The sequence below is a fragment of the Halyomorpha halys genome, unplaced genomic scaffold, assembly GCF_000696795.3.
Source record: "Halyomorpha halys isolate HHAL.00 unplaced genomic scaffold, Hhal_1.1 Scaffold525.1, whole genome shotgun sequence".
NCBI classification, from domain to species: Eukaryota; Metazoa; Arthropoda; class Insecta; order Hemiptera; family Pentatomidae; genus Halyomorpha; species Halyomorpha halys.
In genome coordinates this window covers 331,589-356,190 of record NW_027107431.1, presented here as the reverse complement: position 1 = coordinate 356,190, position 24,602 = coordinate 331,589, and the positions used below count along the sequence as shown (strand labels likewise).

The following is a 24,602-nucleotide window of genomic DNA, read 5'->3' as shown; positions in this document are numbered from 1 at the left end:
AAATTATGTGTATTTCACATTGTCAACTGTGTGGTAGTTCTTTTTTACCGACGCTATTTCCTTTTTGAACAAAAATTACAGAAATATTCGCGAACGGATGTTGGAGTGTCCGAAAAACTCGCAACATGAACGTAAAATGGTAGCACGCGGGGCTGAGTTTGCATGAGTTCCTGAGTGCTGTCCTTTACGCTCCACAGCATCTACAAAAGAGCTTATGTTACATTAACGGGCCTATGTACTAATGTAGACCTTGTAATGTTCTAACATTAATCTTTAAGACCACCAGAAAGCGGATCTGTCGATTTGCAGATGGAACAATGTGTTCAAATTTCATCACCATTTCCAGGACCTAGAACTTCATGGCACCAGTTTCTTTCTAATTCAGATTCGTTTTTATTTTACCTCGCTCTTTTTCTCCGTGAAACTGCTGATCTAACTCAACTGGATGCAGCATTAGCCTCTGATCCCTGATGGACCCAGCCGTCTTCGACTTCAGTGCTTGCCCACCCCACAACGAAACACTATTAAACAAAGCAATGTTCAGTAATCAAAGATAGCCAAGATGGCACCCTGATTCAGCATAGAGAGACTTCTGCAAGGCATCTGCACTCAAGTCGTGCGCATGATATACCTCGGAAGAAGACTTCCTAGCCGCAGTTTATTTACCCAGTCTGCCGACCAATCCTCTCATGCTCTCAGCTGGATCAAAAGTCCTATGCTCTGAGGGCTACTGATTTAATATCTCTCTCCAACCGCAAACCACCACAATTCACATTCAAAATCCATATTTAAATGCATACATGATAAAAAAATGTAATGAACTATGAGTATAATTGATATTTGTTCACGATCTGTACCTTATTAAATAATATATATGTAACAAACAAAGAATATATTATAAATTATCACTGGTAGATTAGATTGTTGAATGGACTAATAATTTATCAATAAATGAAAATTAATTTAAAGACATAAGTAAAATTTTTGCCCCCACACTGCAGAATGAATTTAACACCTTAATAGTGTTTAAACTCTGCGGAGGGCTTTTATAGCTAAGCTAGTAAAGTTACTAGTCAATTAAATATAATTACCCATTGGTGTTCCTTTCCTTACTTTAAGATTTTGCAGGACTACAAACCAAAAAAACAAAAGCTAAGCAATGACTGAAAGAAACAAAATTAAAATTATGTATTAAAAAAAAAAAATCCAATTGTGTGGTTCACAACATATTGGAGTAAGAAAGTATTTTTCAAATTTTAGAAATAGGCATAAAATGTTATGCAGCTATAACGGTTTTAAGGGTTACGGCATCAATATAGGTAAAGTTTTTGTTTCTTTTTATCAGTTTTACAAGGAATTATCATTACGCTAAACAGCAAGGATTAAATAAATCAGGAGACAGGGTGAATATCGCCGATTACAACTTCGTTTTATCGAAGAAGAGAAGGAAGGAACGACTTAGTCCGGATTGTCTTTAACCAAGTGACGGAGGCGGATGCAGTAAAATATAAGGTTCCTCCAGATTTGAGGATTTATTTTCTGAACAATTTTGGGTTATTAACACTTTTCTTGATTTTTGTTTAACAAAATAATAAATTACTCCCTAAAAAATTTTTTTTTTTTGCAATCGATAAACTTGTTGTGGTTGTGTTAGATCTGACTCCAATTGATTATGGTAGGTGCTCCTGAGCAGGCCTCGACAATGAGTGTCATCTTCAGAAACAACAATTATTGTATTATCTAGAACAAATCTGACTCTACTAACTATCGCATTCGGGGCAGAAATATCTAATAAGGCTTTACAGACTGACCCAGGCCTTGTTTTGTTGAATGCCCCTTCTACATCGAAAAAGAGTCGTAAGGCGGGCTCCTTGTGTGTTAAAGACTTTTCAATCCTCCCTACCTAGGAGTGCAAGGCAATTTCAGTAGATTTTCCTTGGAGATATGCGTGCTGACTTGGATGAAGGGGATTGATTGGTAACACCTTGCTTGTAAGGCAAACTTCTCCAGGATTTAAACAGAAAGGAGCTCAATTTGGATATTCAATGTTCTTTCAACTTATATATAGTGATTTCTTTTTAAAAAATCCATAGATTATGAGTTATTCGTAGAAGAAAACTATATTCTGCAAATTCAGTCAATTTTAATCCTTACGATTTGGTTTTAGAATCAAAAGCTTGAAATTCATAATACATTTTATATACATTAACTTTGTATAGGGTGTCTTCTCGATAAAATGCATAGTACTGGAATCACAGGTAAAGATCTGAAAAAAATGTAAAACATTCACTGTTCCTGGTAAATGCCGCAGTACGAGACTGGAAATTACATACAAAAGTTTAAAATTTAGTCTCATCGCCCTCCCCCTCCACCCAAAAAAGGACACATTACTTGGATTTTTTTCATGTCGAACTGCCATTTATCTGAACTGATTCTGTGACTTCAACGCGTCAGATTTAAGAAAGCATTCAGGTACGCTGTCAGTTAGGGTGATTTCTGTTTTAGGGACACTCAGCTGTAAGTTTTTTCGTTTAATTAAAGTTTCATGTATAAATCAGCGGATATCAAGTGACTGACCACAGTTATGTGGTCATTCAGTTAAGGATTGTCTAGAATTTGAAACGATTCCAAGTAAGTCTTTTTGTTAAATTAATCAGTCACTCCCAGTTCTAGTTGTTTTTGTTTAGTCTGCTAGGTCTGAACGTTGCTTGATATTCTTGAAGCTCATATTGTACTATTCTTCTTTAGGTTTCTTACAAATTTTCCGGAGTACAACTTCAGGGTTTCGGATGACAGGAATGCCAGTAATTTTAACACTATTGTGTAATCTTTATTGTGAATTGTAATAATGTTCTTTTCCTAGTCCGTGAGGATCTCCTTCCTTTGAACTGCCGTATAAAATATGTTTAGTAATCACCTTAGAATTTTCTATCCACTACATTTGAACCATGATTTCCATCATCACTAGCTGCCTTATTATTTTTACCACGGCCAATCCCAGCTCCCAATCCTCGGTAAGATTAGAAAATATTACTGGTTATCGATATGAACACGAAGAAATAAAAAAACCTGTAGATATGAATTTTTTGTGATTTGAAGAAAGGAATTACGAATAACTATTCATAAGAGACGTAATAAAGATATGTAAAGTGAGGAAATTTAGCTGATGGAGTGGATAAACTTAATAAATGTTTACTATTATCAGTCAATGCTGTTTCTCTTTGGTATAGATAGTGTTTGTGGCTGTGGTAGCTGTTTACATGTTATTTGGATTGTCATGTGTTCATCTAAACATTGTTGACATCTTTTGTGGAAACGGTTATTTTGCCATAAGTTAGTGTTTATGCAATTTTAAACAGGATATGCTCTCTGTTTTGACTAACGCTTAACATTTAGTGTATTTTTTAATATATTTGTTTATTTAAGTATATACTTTTAGTAATTATGTAAATATATATAATGTATGTGTGTATTTATTTTTTTTCTTGCTAAGTTACCTATGTACAAGACCTTCATAAATATGAAATATTAAGGTGAAGTTTATCAAGGAATAACTTGTTATTTACTGACTACTGATATATTTTATTTGACAAATAAACATGTCTTACTTTAATTCATTTTTAAAATTGAAATATTTTAACTGCCATTGATAACTGAGAGAATTAGCATTTGTTGTCACAAGTTTTCTTCATTCTATACTTCCAAAGAGCCAACCTTACCAAAGTATTCATCAGTTGGCATGGTGCAGGAAGCCAATTTTATTAGTGGTTTTGCTGAATCTAAGGTTTTCATTGTTTCTTTTAGTGAAACAGCTCGCCCACTATCGGAACTAATGCAACTTTAAGCTCTGGATGTTGGAAAACTGATTATTGTATTTCTCTTTTCATGTCATCTTTTTTTCATAAAATTTCTACTCATCCTGTCAAATATTATGTAGTAATGACATGTCAATGTTATCCGTTAGGTCTTTTTTGTTCTGATGTTTAAGAACCTCTGGTAAGTTTAGTGAAACATCTCTATGGTTGTCCTTCAGCAGCTTTTTGTTTAGTATTAGATTTATCTTCATGCTGATCGGCTTCAATATAGGAACCAACTGATTAACTTTCTGATATATTCTGGTTTTCAAGTGTTGGCTTCATTAAGTTTCTTGTATGTTGCATTACATATGCATGGTGGAAAATTTTTTCGTTATCTTGGTTTTCATGAAACAAAAGAAATGGCCTGAAAAGATAAGAAGAGTCATTAAACTTTTAGTAGACATTAAAAGGAAATGTACACTAACCGGGCTATGGGTACATCTTACCAAGTATATTTTTGGAAATCTTGTCTTACGATAATCAGAAGTTCAAAAGAAATTATACCACATTTACTGCATGACCTTGAGGTCTCAATTGAAGCTGTCAAGAGCTGCTAGGCTCACAGTACTGGTAGCAGTGTCCCATGAGCTAATAATGCTTAGACTAGGGTTATCAGATAACTATGGTCTTGCAGAAGGGTTAAAATTTAAAAAAAAAAAATTAAATATTAGGTATCCATCCATTTTGCTAAACCCTGCTTCATCTTGTGTAGGTTAATGATGTAACAAAATAATCATTAAGTCATAATTTTTTATTGTTTTCAGGAAAGTAATTGAGTGAGTGATTTAACTTCTAACTTAAGTATTATACCTGAAATTAAACTTAAAACCTTAAGAAATGGACATTAAAGCGAAATTAGGTAAGATTGTGATTAATCAAATTTATTAATAATGAAATTATTAAATTTTGGATTTTCCTCTTTTGAGATGTAATTATGTTTAGAAAGGAGTAGACAGAGTGCTCGAGAATGCCGTGCACGCAAAAAATTAAGGTATCAGTATTTGGAAGAATTAGTTGCTGATCGAGAAAAGGCAGTATTTGCTTTGAGAAAAGAACTTGAAAAGGTGGGTGTGTACTTAATGTCTTGTTCCCCTTTCTAGTTTGTTTTCTTACTAGTTCTATGAATAGTTTTGTTAAACATTTTTATTAATTTTTTTTTTGGATCCTGTAGTTGAATCTGTGCTTGGGGAACCTTGTTTTGTCTTTAATTCAATGTCAGTCATGTAAATAACTTAAGTATGGCTGATCATCTGAGATTATTTTTCACTAATAAACGATAGTGTCCTTATTTTTTTGTAATTCTTTGTCTTTATTTAATTTATTTGTAACATATAAATCTTAGATTTATTAGTTGTGGGATTTTTGAAATTACCCTCTGACAGGGATGAAACTGATATCAGCTCTTAATGTTTTTATGAATGTTTGATTATTGACTAATTAAAATTATATCTAAGCTGGTTAGTTCTTAAAAAAACTTATTTTTATTATATTTTTAGTATTAATTTATGTTAGGAAATAAACTTAGGTGTATTTGAGCAGCCTATTTTGTGCTTACATATACATAACTTTAAAATTCTTATCCAGAGCACATCCTATTTAAATCATGATTTATTTTAATGTGGTCCTTTTTAAAGTGTTTCTTAGTGAATGGGTTGGAGACTGTGGGTATACTATAAACACATGGATAGAAGCCAAATTTACTCTCCAAGCTAAATGTGTCAGCAAGTCAACCTATACTTTGATGCTAATTACAACCTTGAATTTTAAATACTTAAAATACTACTACAGTAATAAAAATTAAAGTACAATTGTATGCTGCCTTTTATGTAACTAATCATAAATAGCACATTTTTTTTTTTATTATTAAAATCTAAAAAATCAAGGGAAAAGTTAAAACTTTTCTTTTTGAAAAACTTTTTTCTACAGAATTAGGATTTAAAAAAAGTATATTAATTTAATACTTTGTCATTATCTCCTTATCAGTCAAATACTTATCTCCATTTTATTAATGAGATGTTACAAAAAAAATATTCTGTATGAGGTAAACACCTCTGTAAGATGCAGTGAATTGGTCAAGACCATGCTCAATCCCTAGTTTTTTTACCCCAATTGAGGGTACCCACTTTTCAGAGGCTGGGTGTGGCCCAGGAGAGTCTCCCAACTCTAGGGTCAAGCTGCTCTTAACAGAATCAGTTATGAAAAACAATGTCCTATGGCTGTTGATTTGTTGTTGTTGATCATAGTGAAACAGGTAGAAAAGAATGCCTTGCAGTAGTATGTAAGTAGCCAATCCCAGAGTAAGTTTGGAGCTAAAGATGCTCAAAGGGCGTAGTAACTGCGCAAGTTGTTTGCTACATTGTCCCAAATTTAGAGTGTTGAGATAAAATGAGCATGAGGTATCATATTTTATGATACATATTTTGAGTTTTAAGTGGGAACTGAGTTAACAACCTGTAATCTTGCTAGCGATCTTGCAAAATCTCTTACCTGGAGCAGATATCTCCAACTTAGATCTATTATTAATCTTAATAGATGGGGTTCTAATAAGATTAATGTTGAAATTATAAATGATTTAATTATTATTCCTATTAAAAACTTAGTTGAAAAATATGGGTAGAATGATGATTTTTATAATTGGAATTTAGTTTACTGGATTATTTCTTCCGGATCAATTTAAAAATAATTACTATAGCTGCAATAATGAATGGTAAGAGGTAATGTTAAGTAAAGAAGTCCTTCAATGTTGCGTTATTAATTGAAAATTCTCCTCATCATATATATCATGTATCAGCAATGTTGCTTGAACCCAGTTCAACAGTTTCATTTATACCTTAATGACCCTTTATTGTAAATTGAAGAGCCTGAATTGTTGGCTGATACAAAAATTGATCTATTTGATAATAATGATTATTAATGAAATATTAAATATCTTAGATTACTAAAGTTTATTTAGCCAGAAAAATCGGAATGGTTGTTTCGAATGCAGTACTAATTAGGATCATATTAATATTTTTTCTTGATTAAATTTTCTGTTATATAATTAGCAAGTCTGACCAAATGTTTATTACTGTAGTAGTAATGACGTATTCTAATTCATTCTTATTCCAAATAAGTTTTTTTTTTTTTTGTGTAAAATCCTTCCTACATTTTCCCAATACATGCATATTGTTCCTTCATCGATGTTGCAGGGCTCTTGCCTCATCTTCAGGATGATCCAGCTTAATAGTAGTTAGATAGTTATGTATCCATATTAAGTACTTAGTCATAACTTAATTCATTTTTAATGTGCGCTACTTTTTTTAGTTTTCAATTCACTATTACACCGAACTAAAGTCCGTAACTTAATTGTTCATTTATCAATAAATTGTTTGCTGGAGTGTGTGTAATAGTAGGGAAAAGTTTTATGGTTTTTTTTTAGAAAATTTTGAGAAGACTAATTGGTCTGTAGTTGGATGGTATTCTGTTTTTTTTTTGTTTTTTTTATGAAGGGAATAATTTTTACAGTTTTTTAAATGGTAAGGAAATAATAAAGTCCCTATGAGTTGCTACAATCACAGCATAATAGACTTATATTAGACAATAAGATGGAGAATATAATTAACAAATATATCATACAATCACAATTTCCATAATAAGTAAAATATAATGATGTAAAATTATTTTTATTTTAATGTTTATACGTTTTTCACAATATACATATTTTCTCCTCTGCTTTGTCTCTTACAACTCCCATAAAACTATTTTTTTAAAAAATAAATTGAAATGGTCTTGATCAATAATATAAATCACAACCAATCTAATAATTAAAATACTAATACTGTGACTAAAATATTAAAATTTAATGATAATAATTCAAAAAATTAATCTACAATAGTATTAAATTCACTCATCAATAATAAAAAATATAACCTGATAGAATTTTAAAAGATAGTAAAATAAAAAACCAAAAACAATATAGTGCAATTCATTCATATTTTCTCATTCATTCTTGTTTATTAAACTAGTTATGTCATATTTCATGGTGAATTATTGCTTAATGTTGACACCAGGTTTCTCATGATGAAACTTCTTACATTGAAGTCTCTTTCACTGACACTCTCATGGAACCTCTCTTTAAAGAATTTCCTTCTTTTCCCTTTCCACCTTACTTGTTTCATTGGGGTTATTACTTTAATATCTTATTATAGAGTACTGGATGATTGTTGACTTAAGTTAAATAGAAAGTTATTATGTCAGCAAATGATGCTGATCCATCAGTATACATCTGCTCGCTTTCAATTAGCATTAAGGTAGCCAACACTAACACCATGCCCACTTTTCTAATTTATTTTCTCGTAGCAATAGTAATAGAACTTTCATATTCCGTTATCACTGATCAACACTCATTTCTTGGCATATATAACAATCTCAGCTGAACATTTAAAGATAGAGTTAGGCTGATCTAGCACATTTTACCGTCACTCGACGATGTGACTTAGCTGTAGAGGAGCCTCTCATTGACAACGGTCAGTCCTAATCCTTGGTACCTACTCAAACTACATATGTAACATTATCATAAAAGTATTGAAAGAGAGTCCAGTAGTGGCCATGATACTCCGGTGAATTATTGTGTGTATTACTTTTATAAGACAGGATACAGTTTTGTGAGAGGTTCAGTCTGGAGAGGGTAGGTAAGACCTGAGAACACTTCTCCCTATGCAAGCTTCTGCTTAAGCAACCAAGAGTTTAGTAGTTAGATCGTCACTAAGCATGATCAATAAGTATTAATTCTCCTGAGAATGTGTACCCTGAATACTTTGTGGTGTCTCCATGCTTTGCAGTTTGAATGCCATCACAATTCTAAAGGAAGAGCATATTTGTTTGCAGCTCTCCTTTCTTCATAAGAATATAAAACTTTTCTGAGGATCTTCCCAGACCAATTTCCTAAAATATCCTATGAGTGTTACCAATCACTCTTCATGCAGCCCCCTTGTCATGTGCTGAGGTCTTCCCTTCCATGAAACCTTTGATGGCTATAAAAATAGAAAAAAAGTTTATCAAGCAAAGACTTCATTTTAAATGGAAGGTGAAATCAAGTGGAGGGTGACTGTCTGGGCATTCTGTTACCAGTTATGATTATTTCTGGATTAAATGTTTAAAATTTAATTAAGAATATCCAGAATGAGTGTTGACAAATAGAATATGACAAAATACTGATCTAACTTATTTAATTGGTGTTCCAATAGAAAACCTGAAAGTAGTATTACAACAATCCTTATTGAAGGACAATTATATCCTCATTTTAATAATAATGATAAAAGCATTTATAATTTTATTTATGTTTATATTTATAAACATCTTGCTACCTAGGAAAGATGAATAAGCTCTACTGTTACTGATAAATTTATTTGAATTATTACTTTAGATTGTTGGTATACCTATAATAAAAACATTAAAGAAATTTTATTTAAATAAATGTAGGTAATTTTATGAATAAGTTTATTGATGATATGAATTAATATTATCATAATAGGAGAAGATTTAGTAAACATAGATTAAAATATTTTCTATAAAACTTGATGAGAATATTTGCCTGACACTAATACAAACTTCAGTTTTTTTTTTTTCTCTTCCACTATAAGTAAGCTTGTGGAATAGCAGTTTTTTAATCGATAATTATTCGATATTTTTTTTTTTTTTACATATTTGCTCCATGCTCTGAGATTATGTAATATTTTAGTTATGTATGAAATGAATAACTGTGATAAAATAACCTTCATGTTGAAATAATAAACTAAATAACTAATAAGTTGTTTGAATGAAGGTTAATTTTATCAGTGTGTAATCAGATTAAATCATATAAATTCTATTCTTTCAATAATTAGTGCTCTTTAATTACATATATTATTTGATTTGTGTAATTTATTTGGGTAAGCATGGTGATTTAATAGATAGATGCTTCCCCTTTTAGTTCTATCTTAATTATGTTCGTTTTCAGATTTCTTATGTTCTGAAAGACAATGAGGTTTTTTCAAAGGATGATGGAACTCATAAAACATCTCATATGGAGCATTGAAAACAATCGTTGTACATAGAGCATTGCTAATAGTATGTAGATTAGAATTTTTTCTTATATGCACTTAATAAAAGTATCAGGTCATAGCAATAGTAATGTTAGTTTTCTTTAAAGACTGTTATATCAAATTACCTTGGGATAATAATTAGTCATTTTTACCAATTATATAGTATAAACATTTGAATTGGTATTAAATAATTAGTTTATTTTCAATTTTTAGGTGAAGAGAATTATTTATGAAATAATTAAGATTAAGAAATGCTTTACCAATAAGTATATTTTGTTGGTCTACAGTGCGGCTAAATATGCTTTCATCAGATGTTCAGTATGGAGGACTCCTATATATAGTTTAATATATATTTAGTACAATTGTCCTAAGTGTATATTATACTAAATTACATTATAGTGAATATTAAACTAATGAGGGTAGGGCACAGTGATGAGGTCACTGATCTTAACTAAATTTGTTTTAGTGATGTGGTAATTGGTGAACGAGGGGCTGAGGGCAAATTTTATTATATATAATTATTGTGATTTTTATATTATTGTTTCTTCCTTTGCTGTTTGCGGATTTCTAGGTTATTGTATTACTCAACCAATCTATACAAAATTTAGTAGTGATTCAAGGTATCATAAACTACAAAAAATGGCTCAAACCTGACCTATGTAACAGATTAGAATCAAAGAAATGAAAAAAAAGTTTGAGAACATTTTCTTAATTTGAAACTACTTTTTCTTTCTTTCAGAGATATAAAATCTAAAATGTATTGATATGGATTGAAAGAGGAAATATTTGGCTTTCCAACAGTGGTAGTTATGTTGGATTTGGATTAAATCCGCAGGAATTATGAATGTTTACGTGAACAATGAACATTAAATAAAAAAAAATTATAATTTTTTATTTCTGTGAACCTTGTATTTAAGGGTATTAAAGGAAGCTAAAACCGAATCTGACTTGCATTCCTCTCAAAGAAAAAAAAAAAAGGAAATGCTTAACCTTCTTTACTGGAAGTTTCTTTTGTTTTTAATATGTTTAACCAACTTGCCAAGAACAGGTGGAAACCACTTTAATGCCATGTGTGTTTGTGTGAAGACCAAAATTGAAGCTTCCTCTTTGAAAAGAAATGCATTCACAACAGATAAAAGAATCACTTCTATGCTTTGTTGGAGAGTGGTAACAGGGCTGAGGACATCACTTCTGAAATGCCTGGACAGGAACTTGAGCCCCCAAATGAAGATGAGGTGTAACTGGCCTTAAAATTATTGAGAAACAACAGAGGCTCAGGATCAGATAGTCTGTCTGCGGAGCTATTCAAGCAAAGTGATGAAGAACTGGTGAGATTTCTGCACAACCTTTTCATCTAAAGTAGAGGAAAGAATTGCTTATCTAGTAGTATGAAATCTTAATAAGAGAATTTTCAAAAAAGTTGAAAATGAGGTAAAAAAAACCTTGGGATTGATTGATAAAAAAGATAGTACATTTTTTTAATAATTCAATCATGATAAATATTTAAATACTGACGTTGACTATAGCATGACCTGATAATTTTATATACTGTGTGTAAATTATATCTGTTTTATTGGAATTCTTATTGTATTCCACATATTTTCAGATAAATTGAAATCTCAAAATTATTTATGGGTAATATTTCTGTAATCTTCCCTTGACCAGCAGTGTGTATGAACAATGATTTTTATATCACATGTAGAAATTTCCTATATTTTGTACTATTTTATGCTGTTTCATTCATGATTAAATTTAGTAATTAGCTAATTGACTGCATTTGTCTGTTCAATTGAAGAATATTGGTGAAATGACCTCTGAAAGACTACATTTAACTCATTCCTCACTCCAACCTGTACCTATGTCCTGTAAAAAAAAAAATCTTAACGTTAGGAACTGATAAACAAAGATTCATTGCTCATCAAAAATTAATAGATTAGTTTGTTAGTTAACAAATTAGTACATTATTTAAATAATGCCTAAATTCAATTGCTATGTTGAATATAATATAATATGTAATATCTGAGTAAGAGGTGACCTTGGACTATTAAATCTCACCAGTATTCTTTAGTTTTTCTGATTATAGTTTGTTCAGTTAATGAGATCATGCCATTATTTTCAATTATTGAAATAACTGTCTGTAGGTTAGGAGGTTTTTGTACCTTAAAGAGGATTGACTCTTCTAATCTAAAATTACCTCAGTTCAATACCCTTATGGTGACTTGTAGAGACATGTTAATTGAGGACATTTTTAATGAGTAGGTATGTTTTTTAGGTAATAAAAAACCTGTTGTTTTTAGTGATTATAAAACGAGACTATAAAAAGTAGGTGCTATCTGCAAACCCTAGGTTTTAACCGCACCTCAGTTGCACATGTCATGTTGAAATTAAAAACGATTGGCAGTTGGGGCAAATATGGATATAAAGCTTCAACTTTTGCCTCTCATAATTGTTTATTAGATTATCTCTTTGGCCATGAGAATCATTTGGGCTGATTAATATTGGAAACCCTGTATATTTGCAATACTTTTTTTATATATAAGTTATAATGTCATGTAAAAAATATTTAACTGGAATTAATGGGTGGCAGAAAGTGATCATTATCCACTTTCTGCCACCCATTTTTTCAGGCAGACATTTTTTTCTCTTTGTTTCTCAACTACTAATCCACTATTTTCCCAACTTTGTATATCATTTCAACCATGCACATGGTAGGGTACAAATTTTTCTCTTACAACTATTTGCTTCCCCCATCTTAAACAACATCTGGATAAGTCTGTTTTCTAAATCAACAGAAGCCTTGGTTAGATATTCTCTGAGATCTTTACTAGGTTTGACCACAAGTTATCAAATCAAGTCAGTCTCATGGCAAAATTCTTCCACATCAAGGAAAGAAAGTACTGTTTGAAATTTTGTTGTACTGTTAGTAATTTGTGATCGAGTGAAAATGCATCCATCTATTTGACAAAACTATAACTCAGACTCACTCTTCCAAAAGGGTTTTTTGGTATGGAGTATAAGCAGCTAGAACTTCTGACTATTCTTCTGCCTCAAAAGAAATGCTAAAATCTTCATTTGAAATCTTGAATAAAAAAGTTCGAGTAAAGAAAAATTAAGTAGGTTACTAATAAATAACTCAAAAATACTCATTTAAACTGTTTAATATCCCTTTGCATGTGATATATAAATAAGTCAATAACATCTTAAATACAATTTTATTATAATTACATTGGGTTTACCGCTTATTACATATTTGTTTGTGATTTTATATCATTAAGTGTTCTCATTCGATCTTTATTAATTTATTCCTCAATTTAATTTGTGCTCTAGAAATCAAAAATACTGATTTTAACTTGGATTATTATAATTACAAACTTTAAAAGTCTTGAAGTACCTGTTTGTGTTTGCCTCTGATTAATGTCTGAATATAACACCAAAAATCAGTCAATTGTCTTGAACAACATACCACTCGCACATATTTCATAAAAATTGATCATATGTTCCAGTTTTATCTTCTTATTTCTTCACTATTACGATCCGCTTACTACCTTTTTATCTGATTACACCAATTTTAATTTTCTAATCCATTGGATATAATTGTTGAGAAGCAGTTATTACTTCAGAGTCTACCACATACATAAAATATGTTCTGCATAATTTTTATTTAATACTAGTGGGGAGGTTTAATCACCCTCTCCTGTTTCCTTTCCTCACTCTCTCAACATAATATTTATTTATAGGAATACATAATTAATTAAAGGTTAAAACCTTTAATTAATTATTTATTCCTGCTTCCCAATTTTGAAGTGATTATTAAAATCATTAAAGCTTTAATTACAATTTTTTTATTGATAGAATTTAGAAATGAAAATGGGGCAGGTACCTACACTACTTAGTCATACATTTTTTATTGATACAAAATAATAATGGACATGGGGACTATAGGGCCCCCATTCTAGATAAATTTTATTAATGTTCTAATGTTTGAACAATAAAACAATATTATTGACTTTTTTATATACTTTTTTTAATATTTGTTTCTAAAAATAAGTGATCCACAAATTTAGTTCTGGTATTGTAAGTAGTAGGATTGAAAAAACATATTTTTGTCCATCCTAGATTAGATTAATCTTAAAAGTGTTTAGATAAGATTAAAAAGTGCTATTGGCGAATAAAATTGGAATCCATTTCCGTAGTTATATGAGGATAAGGATAAGCAACATTACCTTAAAAAAAGTAAAGACAATTTTTTTTTTAATTTAAAAATTTGAGCATGGCTATCTCAGCAGTTTTACAAGATAGCAAAGAATAAATGGAATCCATCTTTTTCCACATTTTTTCAGCTTAAAATGTGTAATGTCGTTATTGTTAGAATACATAGTTTCCACTATATCTATATCTATATCATCCATTGAACTCTCTTTGTCACTATTGAACCCATTTGCTAAAAGATTTCATTCTTGATCTCGAATATTAATCTTAATAATCTTGATAAGGATATATTTGTTATCCTGTGTAAAGCGTTACCTCATAAAATCTGTTGAAGGGCTGCTAAATCAATTCTATGTCTTTCTAGCTGTGATACAACAATCCACTTACTCCTGCCTTGTACAAATTGTGGATATTCCAAATTGCAACTGCCAATCCATTATTTTTCACAGTTTATGATTTGAAGGGGACCAGATACAATGGCTTTAGATAAGGGAGGATATTAGCATTTGATCCTAGAAAAAGTTCTATTAAGATCCTCTTGTTGCTTTTAGATAGCAAGATTAACATGACTAAATTTAAAACATCAAGTTAATGCATCAACCAAGTAAAAAGAATGTAAGGAGAAGGATAATTTCTTTGATCACTTGAAAATTATCGTGAGTTAGGCTTAACAAAATGAACATACCAGTAGTTGCTGAAGACTTCAATTCTAGAATAGAATGTGAGATAAAATGTGAGGCCCATTAGCCACTTGTCAAGAAGCAAGAAGAGAAATGACAGAATTTCAGCAGCCAGTTACTGAAGTATGTCTCTAGTCAATCTCTTTTATGGCCCATTTCACCAGAATTACTAAATGTATGTACAAATTTGATGATAGTGTACTATAGCATTACTGGTCACTGATAAGCACTGCACTAATTTTTACATTTATATGTAAGCACATTCCCTAACACAGCCATTATAGAATCAAATGTTAAACTTAGTAAATAGTATTTAATGAATGTGTGCTTTTTATTACTCATTAGTATTTTTATTTACCGTTTTAATTGTTTATATTTACTCAAATTATATATTTAGTAGAATGTTTCTGGTACCTATATTGATAGTGATAAATTCATTAACAATGTCTGAAAAATTATTTAACTGAGGCAATCCTTCATGTTCTCCTAGGAACATTTGTATGTGTTATAGTAGGTTCTTATGATTATTTTATGTTTTAGACTAGTTTATACTTAAGGTCTTTCTTTTAGAAATAAAATATGAGTTCTCATAAACTTTTATTTATTTATTTAAATTATTAAAATGGATTTTTAAGCAATATTCAAGCATACCTTACAATTATTTAAATCTACTGGATCATTATATAGTAGTGGTTGTAGTTTTTAGGTACAAAATATCTAGGTTATCAGTTTTATTATATAGTATTTCTTTTTTTAGTTATTTAATTTTCAAAACAATTTTAATCATTTTCTTTCAAATTTAGTACAAACTTTGGAGTAAGGAGCTTGATGAGCAAAGGTGGCCTGATGGACTACAAGCTTTTCTAGAAGAAATGGGCTCTGTTAAGCAAGAAATGTGATTTTTATCACTGTAACTATTGTTTAAATTTGTTGTCACTTTCTCTAAAATAAGTAATTAATTTTGATTCCCACAGGTGTTTAAAGTTAATGAAATTAGCTATTTTGTTCTCTGAACTTGAAATTGTATTATTTATAATTTTCCTATATATAATTAATGAAAACTTTAAGGATATCTCTTAATTCTAAAATTTAGTTTCTATTATCAGGAAAGATATATTATTCTTTATGTTTTATCTTTCGTTGTTAACAATTTATGGCTGTTTAATACTGTTCAACTAGTCATGTAATTACTTAATGTGTAGAATATGATCTATTCATGTTTTTAGCTACACTTTTTTATATAGATTTATTGTTTAAAGTTATATTTGTTGAATTAGGTTATTATTATTCCTATATTCAATTGGAATAAATTTTCTATTCTCATTGAGGTACTAGTTTCCAAGTTTATTGTATAATGTTTTTTAATTTTAAGAATCCAAGAAATTTTCAGATGAATGTAAAATTTATTTGATAAATAATAAAAAAAAAAATTTAATTTTCAAAAACTTGCTTCTGCATTTGTTTTTTGTAATTTTTTTTTTTGTATTTGGTAATATGTTTATTAGTTATGCATATACTGTATATTTGTTGACTTTGTATTAAAGATATTTTAAATAATAAAACTATGTATAGCATCTTTTCCCACTTTTATGATATAATAAAATTGCTATATCTTGTATTTGTGAGAATTATGTGCAAAATACTTGTTACTAGTTCATCTATATTTCGGTAACTGTTTGTGATACAGGAAAGCTCTTGGTATAGTTTTTTTAAATTTTTTTTTATTATTTTTGATTTATCTACAAGTTTATTCAAGATCCTCTGCAAAATGGTCATGAAACAACTAGTTTCTGTATAAAACTTGTCTCAAAGTATTATTGGAAGGTTAAGCAATAAAAAAGCTAAGTATTCATTTTTTTTTAATAATATAAAACTATGATTCTACTCACTATTCGTTAGTTCTGTTTTCAGATGGCAAAATGCCATAAATAACTTTAACATCTATTCAAGATTATAAATTAAATTTTAAATTGATTGTGATTGTGGATTTGGCTTGCATGTTACAATTTCCCACCATTTTTTTCTCATACACTTACAGAAAAATAAAATTTTTGCTACCATAAACTCATCAAAGGAAACTGATCAAAAAGTTTCTTTTTTAAATTAAAAAGTGACTTATAACATTTTGCCATTTGAGCACAGAATTAACAAGGTTTCTAAAAGTAATGAATAAGGGATAACTCAATGTAAACAAAATTTTACTGTAATAAACTGCTAGATAAGCAAGTAAATCAATTCTTCATTGGTCTCTCTTGCATTTCAACTAGACTAAACAGTACACTTGCTATATCTTCTGATACAGGCTTGAGGGGCTCTGAAGGGTAGTAAAATGCATGCAATCAAATTCCCCTTGGGAAGAGTAAAACTTCATGTTGTGAGGAAATTCAGTGCCCCTGGTGGTAAAATTTTAAAAGCAATTTTGATAACTTACCGTTCCTTAGGAATCCTTCCCTCTGAAACTCATTCAAGAAACTGCCTGCCTACAATTTTCCTTTCTCTTGTTTGCAATAGGTTTTTAAGTATTCTTGGTAAACAAAGGAAGTAAGCATCGTCTGTATCCACAGGCTTGTTTTGTTCTTTTGAATTTTTTCAGCTATTACATTCAATTTACTCTATTTTTATTATAAAAAGGAACAAACTGAAGATAAGCAAAATGAAAGGAAACTTAAATATCAGCAATGTAGTTGTATATGACAAAAATTCATTTAAATTTTAAATTAAAATAATTTTAAATAAATTTATAAAGTTGCGGCCAACATATGATCATAAATCTATTATGTGGCAGATGCTATGAAAACAAAACAAATCCGCTCTTTGTTGTTTTTTTATACTGCAAAAATAGACAGATGACTTCTTAACGTCTCAGTATGTGCACATATCGTCTCCATTGTCTCCTTACTCGTATCTTAGTGAACTTCAACATAGTTGCCAGTATTCTGACCATCTCCGTCGTCTTCATTTTAGCCAAGGCGGGACTACTTCGACTCATCCTCCAAAAAGACAAGGCTGGCGGACGTACGTCCTTTTGTCGATCTACCTCCACGAAAACATCAACCCAGGACAACAACCACTACCGGGGCCCCACCAATCACCGGTAATATAAGACTTTTTTTTCGTCTTTTGTTCAACTTCAATATAATGTTTTAATAGTTTTAAGTTGTGTTAAGTTCCTTTTTTAAAATTTATTTTTCTAGTTTATATGTTTTACATATATATATATATTTCAGTTTATTATGTTCAATTCCTTAAAATATAATAATAACAAAATTCGGCAGTTCATATATTTTATTTTGAGCAATATTCACGGTTGGGTTTGCAAAGGTTCCTTTTGAACCCCCTACCCGCCGTAACAACTACGTAACCTATCAATTCAACCTTTGTTCTAGATTTTTTATCAGAATTCTAATTTAATTACCTGGACATATGTCTTCATAAATTTGTATTTGTAATATGTTAAATTAAAAAAAAATTAACTGCTAAAGTTAATTAAGAAGACTTGAAATAATGTATTTACACTGAATCGAAAATGCAAGCGTTCAGAAGGTTACGAAACAAAAGATAAACTTTAAGTAGGTTATTTAATTCATCCCTCTTCTTTAAGACCGCTGGTATCTCGCAAGGTAGTATCCTTGGTCCCATCCTCTGCTCCGTCTATACAGCTGACATCTCAACTAATCTTAACACTATCCTTACCACGTATGCCGATTTTACATGGGTGCTCGCAGTTAATAATAACCCTTGTATTGCATTCCAAACTCTCCAATCCCATATCAAAACCCTTGAAGAATGGTGTCTTAATTGGAGGATTAAAATAAAATCCAACAAATCACCTTTACTCTTGGTCGTAAACCTACTGACTGCCTTACCAGTAAATGTTATAATGTTTCTCTTACCCCTGTTGAACAGATCCTCTACCTTGGACTGCAACTGGACAAACGACTAACCTGGAATCACACAAAACTGAAAAGACAGGAAACTGCACGTCGATTCTGACTATTACAGCACTTACTAAACAAACGGTCTAAACTTCCAATTTATTACAAAAGACTGATCCACATGACTGTAATAAGGCCAATCTGGACACACAGAGTTGAACTTAGGGGCTCCATTTAACATTCCAATTTCTCTCGTATCCAATCCCTACAATCCAAAATTCTTCGTAAAATCCTAAATACTTCTTACTTTGTCACAAATAAAATAATCCATATAGGCCTTAATTTTCCATATGTAACCGACCTAGCCCAAACCAGATATCAATCCTTCCATTATAACCTTCCTAACCACCCAAACCATCTAGTTTCTAACCTTGCTCCCTCTTTCATTCCTGGCAATACTCCGAGGTGCTTGAAAAGAAGATGGCCTCGAGACCTTCTAATGTCGAAATATTATTGAAGTGCTTCCAATGGGTAGGTTCTCTACATGCCCGTATCACTCCATTATGATCTTAGATAAAATTTACTGGATGTATTTTTATGTAAATATCGTTAACTAAAAAAAAAAATGTAGGTTATTTAATTTAAAACATTTTGGTTACGTAAAAATTTGGAAGATTACAGAAAATGTAGACACATAAATAGGTAAAGTTAGACATCAAGAGGTTGCATGAAATGTAAAAATTGAGGGAACTATAAAAAAATGATAAACAAAAAGGTAGCCTATAGGTAAAAAGAAGGTAACTTTTATATGGTTATAAAAACATGATAACAGTCTAAAGTTTATATAATGAGGGTTATGGAAATTGTAAACAGTGAGATCCAAAAAACTTGTGATCCAATTGGTAGTAAATGTAATTTTCAGCAGGACTAGAAAAAAAAATGTTAACATTGAAAAGGTTACAAAAAAAAGTAAACAGAGGTAGGTAAACGTAAATATTGAAAGTATTGCATATAATGTATACATTGAATGGATTAAACAAATGAAAGGTCAACGAATAGGTAAGTAAAAATAAACCTTGACAAGGCTACAGAAGAAGTAACCATTAATGAAATTACAAAAAAGGTAACCATTGCTTCAAGGTTGACATATGGTAACAAAAGTATTTAAATATTGTAAAGGTCATGTAAAAAAAATGCGATGATTATGGAGATCGTGGGCAGTGTAAACATTAAGAAAGTTTGTAACAGTGAGCGAGCACGGAGTACCGCTATAACCCGCCAGGGGCCAGCACTACAAGCGTCTAAGAAGCTGTATAATTGTATATAAGTGTATCATTATAAAAATACGATCTCTTGTATAAATGTATATATGTTAATATGTAAAATGTAAGAATGTTAATTATAAAATAAAAAGAGATTGAGCAATAAGATTGGTCGTGGGCCTTCTGTAAAGAGATATCAGGCTGGAGAAATCGCCTAAGACCAGACAACCCCCGACAAGTTAAAAGCACTTTTGAACACAAAAGTTAAACTTTGTGATTGTCACGAAAATGTAAACAGTGAAGCAACAAAAAATTTTAAACCAACAGGTGATAAAGGTATTCGTGGGAGGAATATAGAAAATGTAAATATTAAAAAACCAAAGAGGCAGATAAAAGTAAACATTGAGAAGTTTACATAAAGTGTAGACATAAGGTTACAAAATCATGAAAATATTTTAAAGATTATGTAAAGGGCCGTCCGTAGCTTAGACGGGTAGGCCTGGGGCATTGACTTTTTTCATTAAGTGACGGCCCCACAAAATGAAAAACTTGACCCCCCACCATGGTTAGAATTGGTTGGTCACCTGTAGATAAATAGGCAAACATCACCTTCACTGTGGATTGCCTTATATTAATTTAAAAACAAAACAAAAAAACATTATATGAACAATGTGGAGATGTAAATATTAGTAAGGTTACAAAAAAAAGTAAAGAGGTAATTATTGTTAATATTAGAAAGGTTATACAAAAAGTAAGCATTTAGGTAAGTAAGGGTTAACATTAGAATGGCCATGGAAAATGTAATATTGGAAAAAATATTCCAAAACCTACAAAAACAAATTAGTGGTGTATGAAAACCCAAAATGACGCATAGGCACACTCAGCCTTAAGAATTTCAAACAGCCTTAAGCTTCGAAGGTTTGAGAAAAACAAAATGGCAGGGATCAAAGGGATTAGTAATTCTTACTGGCTACACTCAGTCTCTATGAAATCTTAAGACTCTCTAGCAACAACAAATGTAAAGCGTTAAGTTTCTCAAGTTGAAGAAAAACAAAATGGCGGTAGAAAGCACTCAATCACTACAAAATCATAAATATCTGAACAGAAGATCAGGTGAAGCCCTAACTAAGTTGCAGGGGAAAAAATGGTAGAAAACACGAAGGAGAAGGTCGTGAGACCCCCTCTGGCCACACTCATAAAGTGGGTACCTTACCCGTCAATGGATGGATAAATGCTGTAAACGAAATAAACGCGTCTCACGAAAAGGAAAAGGTCGAGATTCTCACTTTAAACAGAACCTCAGTTTTTGGTGGGGGTGGTAAAGATAAGCTTGGAGCACTGCGCTTTGTTACTTTGAGAAGGATGAGGATAATATGAACAACCGAAAGGCCATGTGACTAAAAAAGTGCTTGACAAGATGACTAGGGTTAGAGCGAGGTAAACATTTAAATTCAAAATTGGCGCCGCGGGTCACGAGAAAACTGATTTATAGGAAGAAATATTAATTAATTAAACAAATGAACAATTAAGAAAATATTAACAGTAAATTTAAATAACTAATTTTTCGACAAATTAATATATTAAAATTGATTAATAAAGACTGTAGTACAACAGTGGGCGAAACAAATTAGAAATTTATGATTATAATTTTAAAAAAATTATGATTAAAAATAAATATTTATTTTAACGAATCAATAGATCAATTAATTTAATTTTTTACGGTTATGGGAGATTATATTACAGCGTTCTCAGGAAAATGGTTAAGTATAGTGAAAACTGGTAAAACTCAACAAAATGTATCTGTGAATGAATCATGAAGAAAAATATTTCCTGACGTCCTATCCCTTTCCTAATATTTGGCGCATACATTAAATGCTCCCACAATCATATGTTTAATGTTTATTTAGTATTTTGTAGGAACATAGTCCGGGTGGCGGTCATTAAAGGTATCAATATAGTAAAAGAAAACTATTTATTAAAAAAAGAAAAAAGAAAAAACATAAGTGTAAAATAACAGGGGTATAAAATGAAAAGTAAGATATAATAAAAGTAAGATTTTTCTGATTAAAACTTTTATTGTTAACCAACGTTTCGCCCCACTTTGTAGGGCTTCGTCAGGGCTGACTGATCAAATAAACAATATGATAATAGAGTTGCCACCTTTGTTTCAACCTGACAATAAATTTAGGACATTTTCTGAGCGGCATTTCCTTGTGACTAGTGGAAAAACATTGTGAAAAAACAGAGGGTTTTGATATAATTTCTCTTTTTTGTTTGAAATGTGACACAAATAAAAAAAAAAAAGTGTTTTGGGGATTTTTGGCTTAACGTGTTCTGAAGATAGTGCAGTTTCACCATAGAGAGCGGCACATCTATTTATTCTCATTGTCCATAGCATAACAGATGTGTTTGTATTAAACTGTACTCAATGTCCCTTGAGCAATGGCATAAGGTTAGTTATTCAATTGTTTTCAAGAGGTTTATTGGAATCGTTTTCTTGAATGGTGTGACACATGAAAGCAGTTTTTTCTTCGTAACCTGTGACACATTTGGACCTGAACTTGTTATAAACTTTAAAATTCTCGTACTTACGTTGCTTGCTATGTATACCACGAAGGTCAAACGACGTGTAGTAAATGAGACTGATAGTTTTGTGTCAAGATCGATGGAAAACAAAGTAAAGGCAATGAATGGCGTAATTAATTTCATTTTTGAAATAAAAAATAAATTTTCAAGTGATTATTGGACTGGCCAGCAAACAATTGGATGCGGTTGGATAAGCCTTACTTATCTGACTTTTCAAACAGACAATTATTGCGAGTAGGTTGGTCGATGTACATGTCACAATCTCACAAGAGGAGAGATCATAACATACAAAAAAGGCAATCCTTCTGATCATTTCTGATGAAGGCAATCTGATGAGTTCTGATAAACTCATATGTAGAGAAACAAATTAGAGAAATAAAGTCTAGTTCAAACAGCTCTGCGTGGTAACTAAGACATGCCTAAAAAAAAAATCTTAACCCCCAAGAAAAAGTTAGATCTTCTTGATTTAATAAATGACAATCATTTTCCGACACTATACTATTCATTATATAATAGTCTGTAGATCTTTACTATGATTATTTCAGATATTTTTCAATTTTGTCATTGGAAATTTTTATGCTCTTTTGTAAATTTTATGTTCTTTTTCGACTTTTCTTTAGAATTTTTATGATTTACAATGAAATTATAACTTGGTTAATTCGAAGATATTTTTCTTAATAACTGACACATCTTGAAAGAAAGGGTAGAGTGCTGGCACAACACATTTAATTAATAAATTTTGTTCTAAGAGACACAAATAATATAAAAGAAATTAGAAGAACAGAATAAAGTTTGACGTCAATATTAAAAGAAATATATGTTTAAAATGTTTATATGCTTAGATTATGTAAAATGTGCCTCCATTCAAGAAGAGCAGCGATTTGTTCCACAGTTTTCCCCCAGCTGCCAACGCGGAATCGTGTGTGCTACGTATTTTTATTTAGGTTATTAATGTGGCATTATTTATGTTACCTTTTAAGTCTCATACCCAGATTTAAATTTGTATAGTTCTTATTCTTCCTTTGAGATGAAAAAGTACTTGTTCAATTTTATCCAGTTTATATTAGTGGTAAGTAGTAGGAAGAGTTCAAAATTTGAAAAGTCAGACACGTGGGAATATAATTGGACCACGTGTTTCATAAATTTGGAAAACAGGCAGCCTTTATCAGAGTGTTAACACGTTAATTTTTTTTTAAATGAAAATAAATAACTTGTTGATTTGTTTTGACATAAGCTGACAGATTTTCATGATATTAGGAAAATATTATGAATAAATGGTTGTGGAAACGTTTCTGCTAATTTTTTTATTTATTTATTTGAAAACTGGTGTTAAATAGTTTTTCGGAGTGATGTATTTAAGCATGTACTAAATTTATTCTGAACACTTTATTTTTTTTTTTTTTTAGCCTATGATCATTAAAATCTCTTAAGCGTATTTTTTCGCCTCATTTTGCGTTAAAAAAGTTTGTTATAGCAAGTGGAAATATAATAACTGTTTTTAAATGTTTAAAAGTTTGATATTTGTGTAGTTGTAGCGACACCGCTATCTCCTGGTCTGCACTATTAACTATTTAGAGCCGCGCGAAACACCATGGGTCCACACGACGTGATATACCAGCTAAGACATGAACTTAGGTCATTACACAAACGTCATATATTGAAATATGTCCATTTCTTGTAAATACTTCAATTGTACAAATGTAATAACCATATTGTATGTTGTAGTATTCTTAAATTTATCATTTGAGTGAATAAAGATTACAACAGAATCTTCTGATCCACTAAAAGCTAACGTTTTACACGTAGCATCTACCGATAGCGTTTTTAAGCCCGAAGGAGTGACTAGTACAAATTTAATGTGTGAAATTCGCCAATCATTCTGTCAATACATCAACTATTTCTAGATACCTATCCTAATTGAACATGTGATGTGGAGGTCTTCAGATGTATATTACCTCACCTCTTAAATTGGTGCCTGGCTTAATTATACACAGCCACCTCAACACTATTTAAAAAAATCTATCTAATAATTAACTATAATTTTTTTTAAAATTATTTATTTAATGTAATT

The 24,602-nt window shown here is 30.7% G+C and overlaps 1 protein-coding gene across 3 annotated transcripts; it reads left to right on the top strand.

Annotated features, from left to right (window-relative positions):
• The first annotated feature begins 2,900 nt into the window (after nucleotides 1–2,900).
• On the top strand, nucleotides 2,901–16,660 carry REPTOR-BP (REPTOR-binding partner). Of its 3 annotated transcripts, XM_014425645.2 has the most exons (5): nucleotides 3,181–3,333; nucleotides 4,622–4,716; nucleotides 4,800–4,921; nucleotides 9,835–9,944; nucleotides 15,612–16,660. In XM_014425645.2, the coding sequence occupies exons 2-4, from the start codon at nucleotides 4,695–4,697 to the stop codon at nucleotides 9,910–9,912; spliced, it is 222 nt and encodes a 73-aa protein (XP_014281131.1). In that variant the 5' UTR covers nucleotides 3,181–3,333; nucleotides 4,622–4,694; the 3' UTR covers nucleotides 9,913–9,944; nucleotides 15,612–16,660. The 3 variants fall into 3 exon arrangements, with proteins under 3 accessions (XP_066901797.1, XP_014281131.1, XP_014281130.1); XM_067045696.1 differs by lacking the exons at nucleotides 3,181–3,333; nucleotides 9,835–9,944 and adding an exon at nucleotides 2,901–3,014; XM_014425644.3 differs by lacking the exon at nucleotides 9,835–9,944.
• The last annotated feature ends 7,942 nt before the right edge of the window (nucleotides 16,661–24,602 follow it).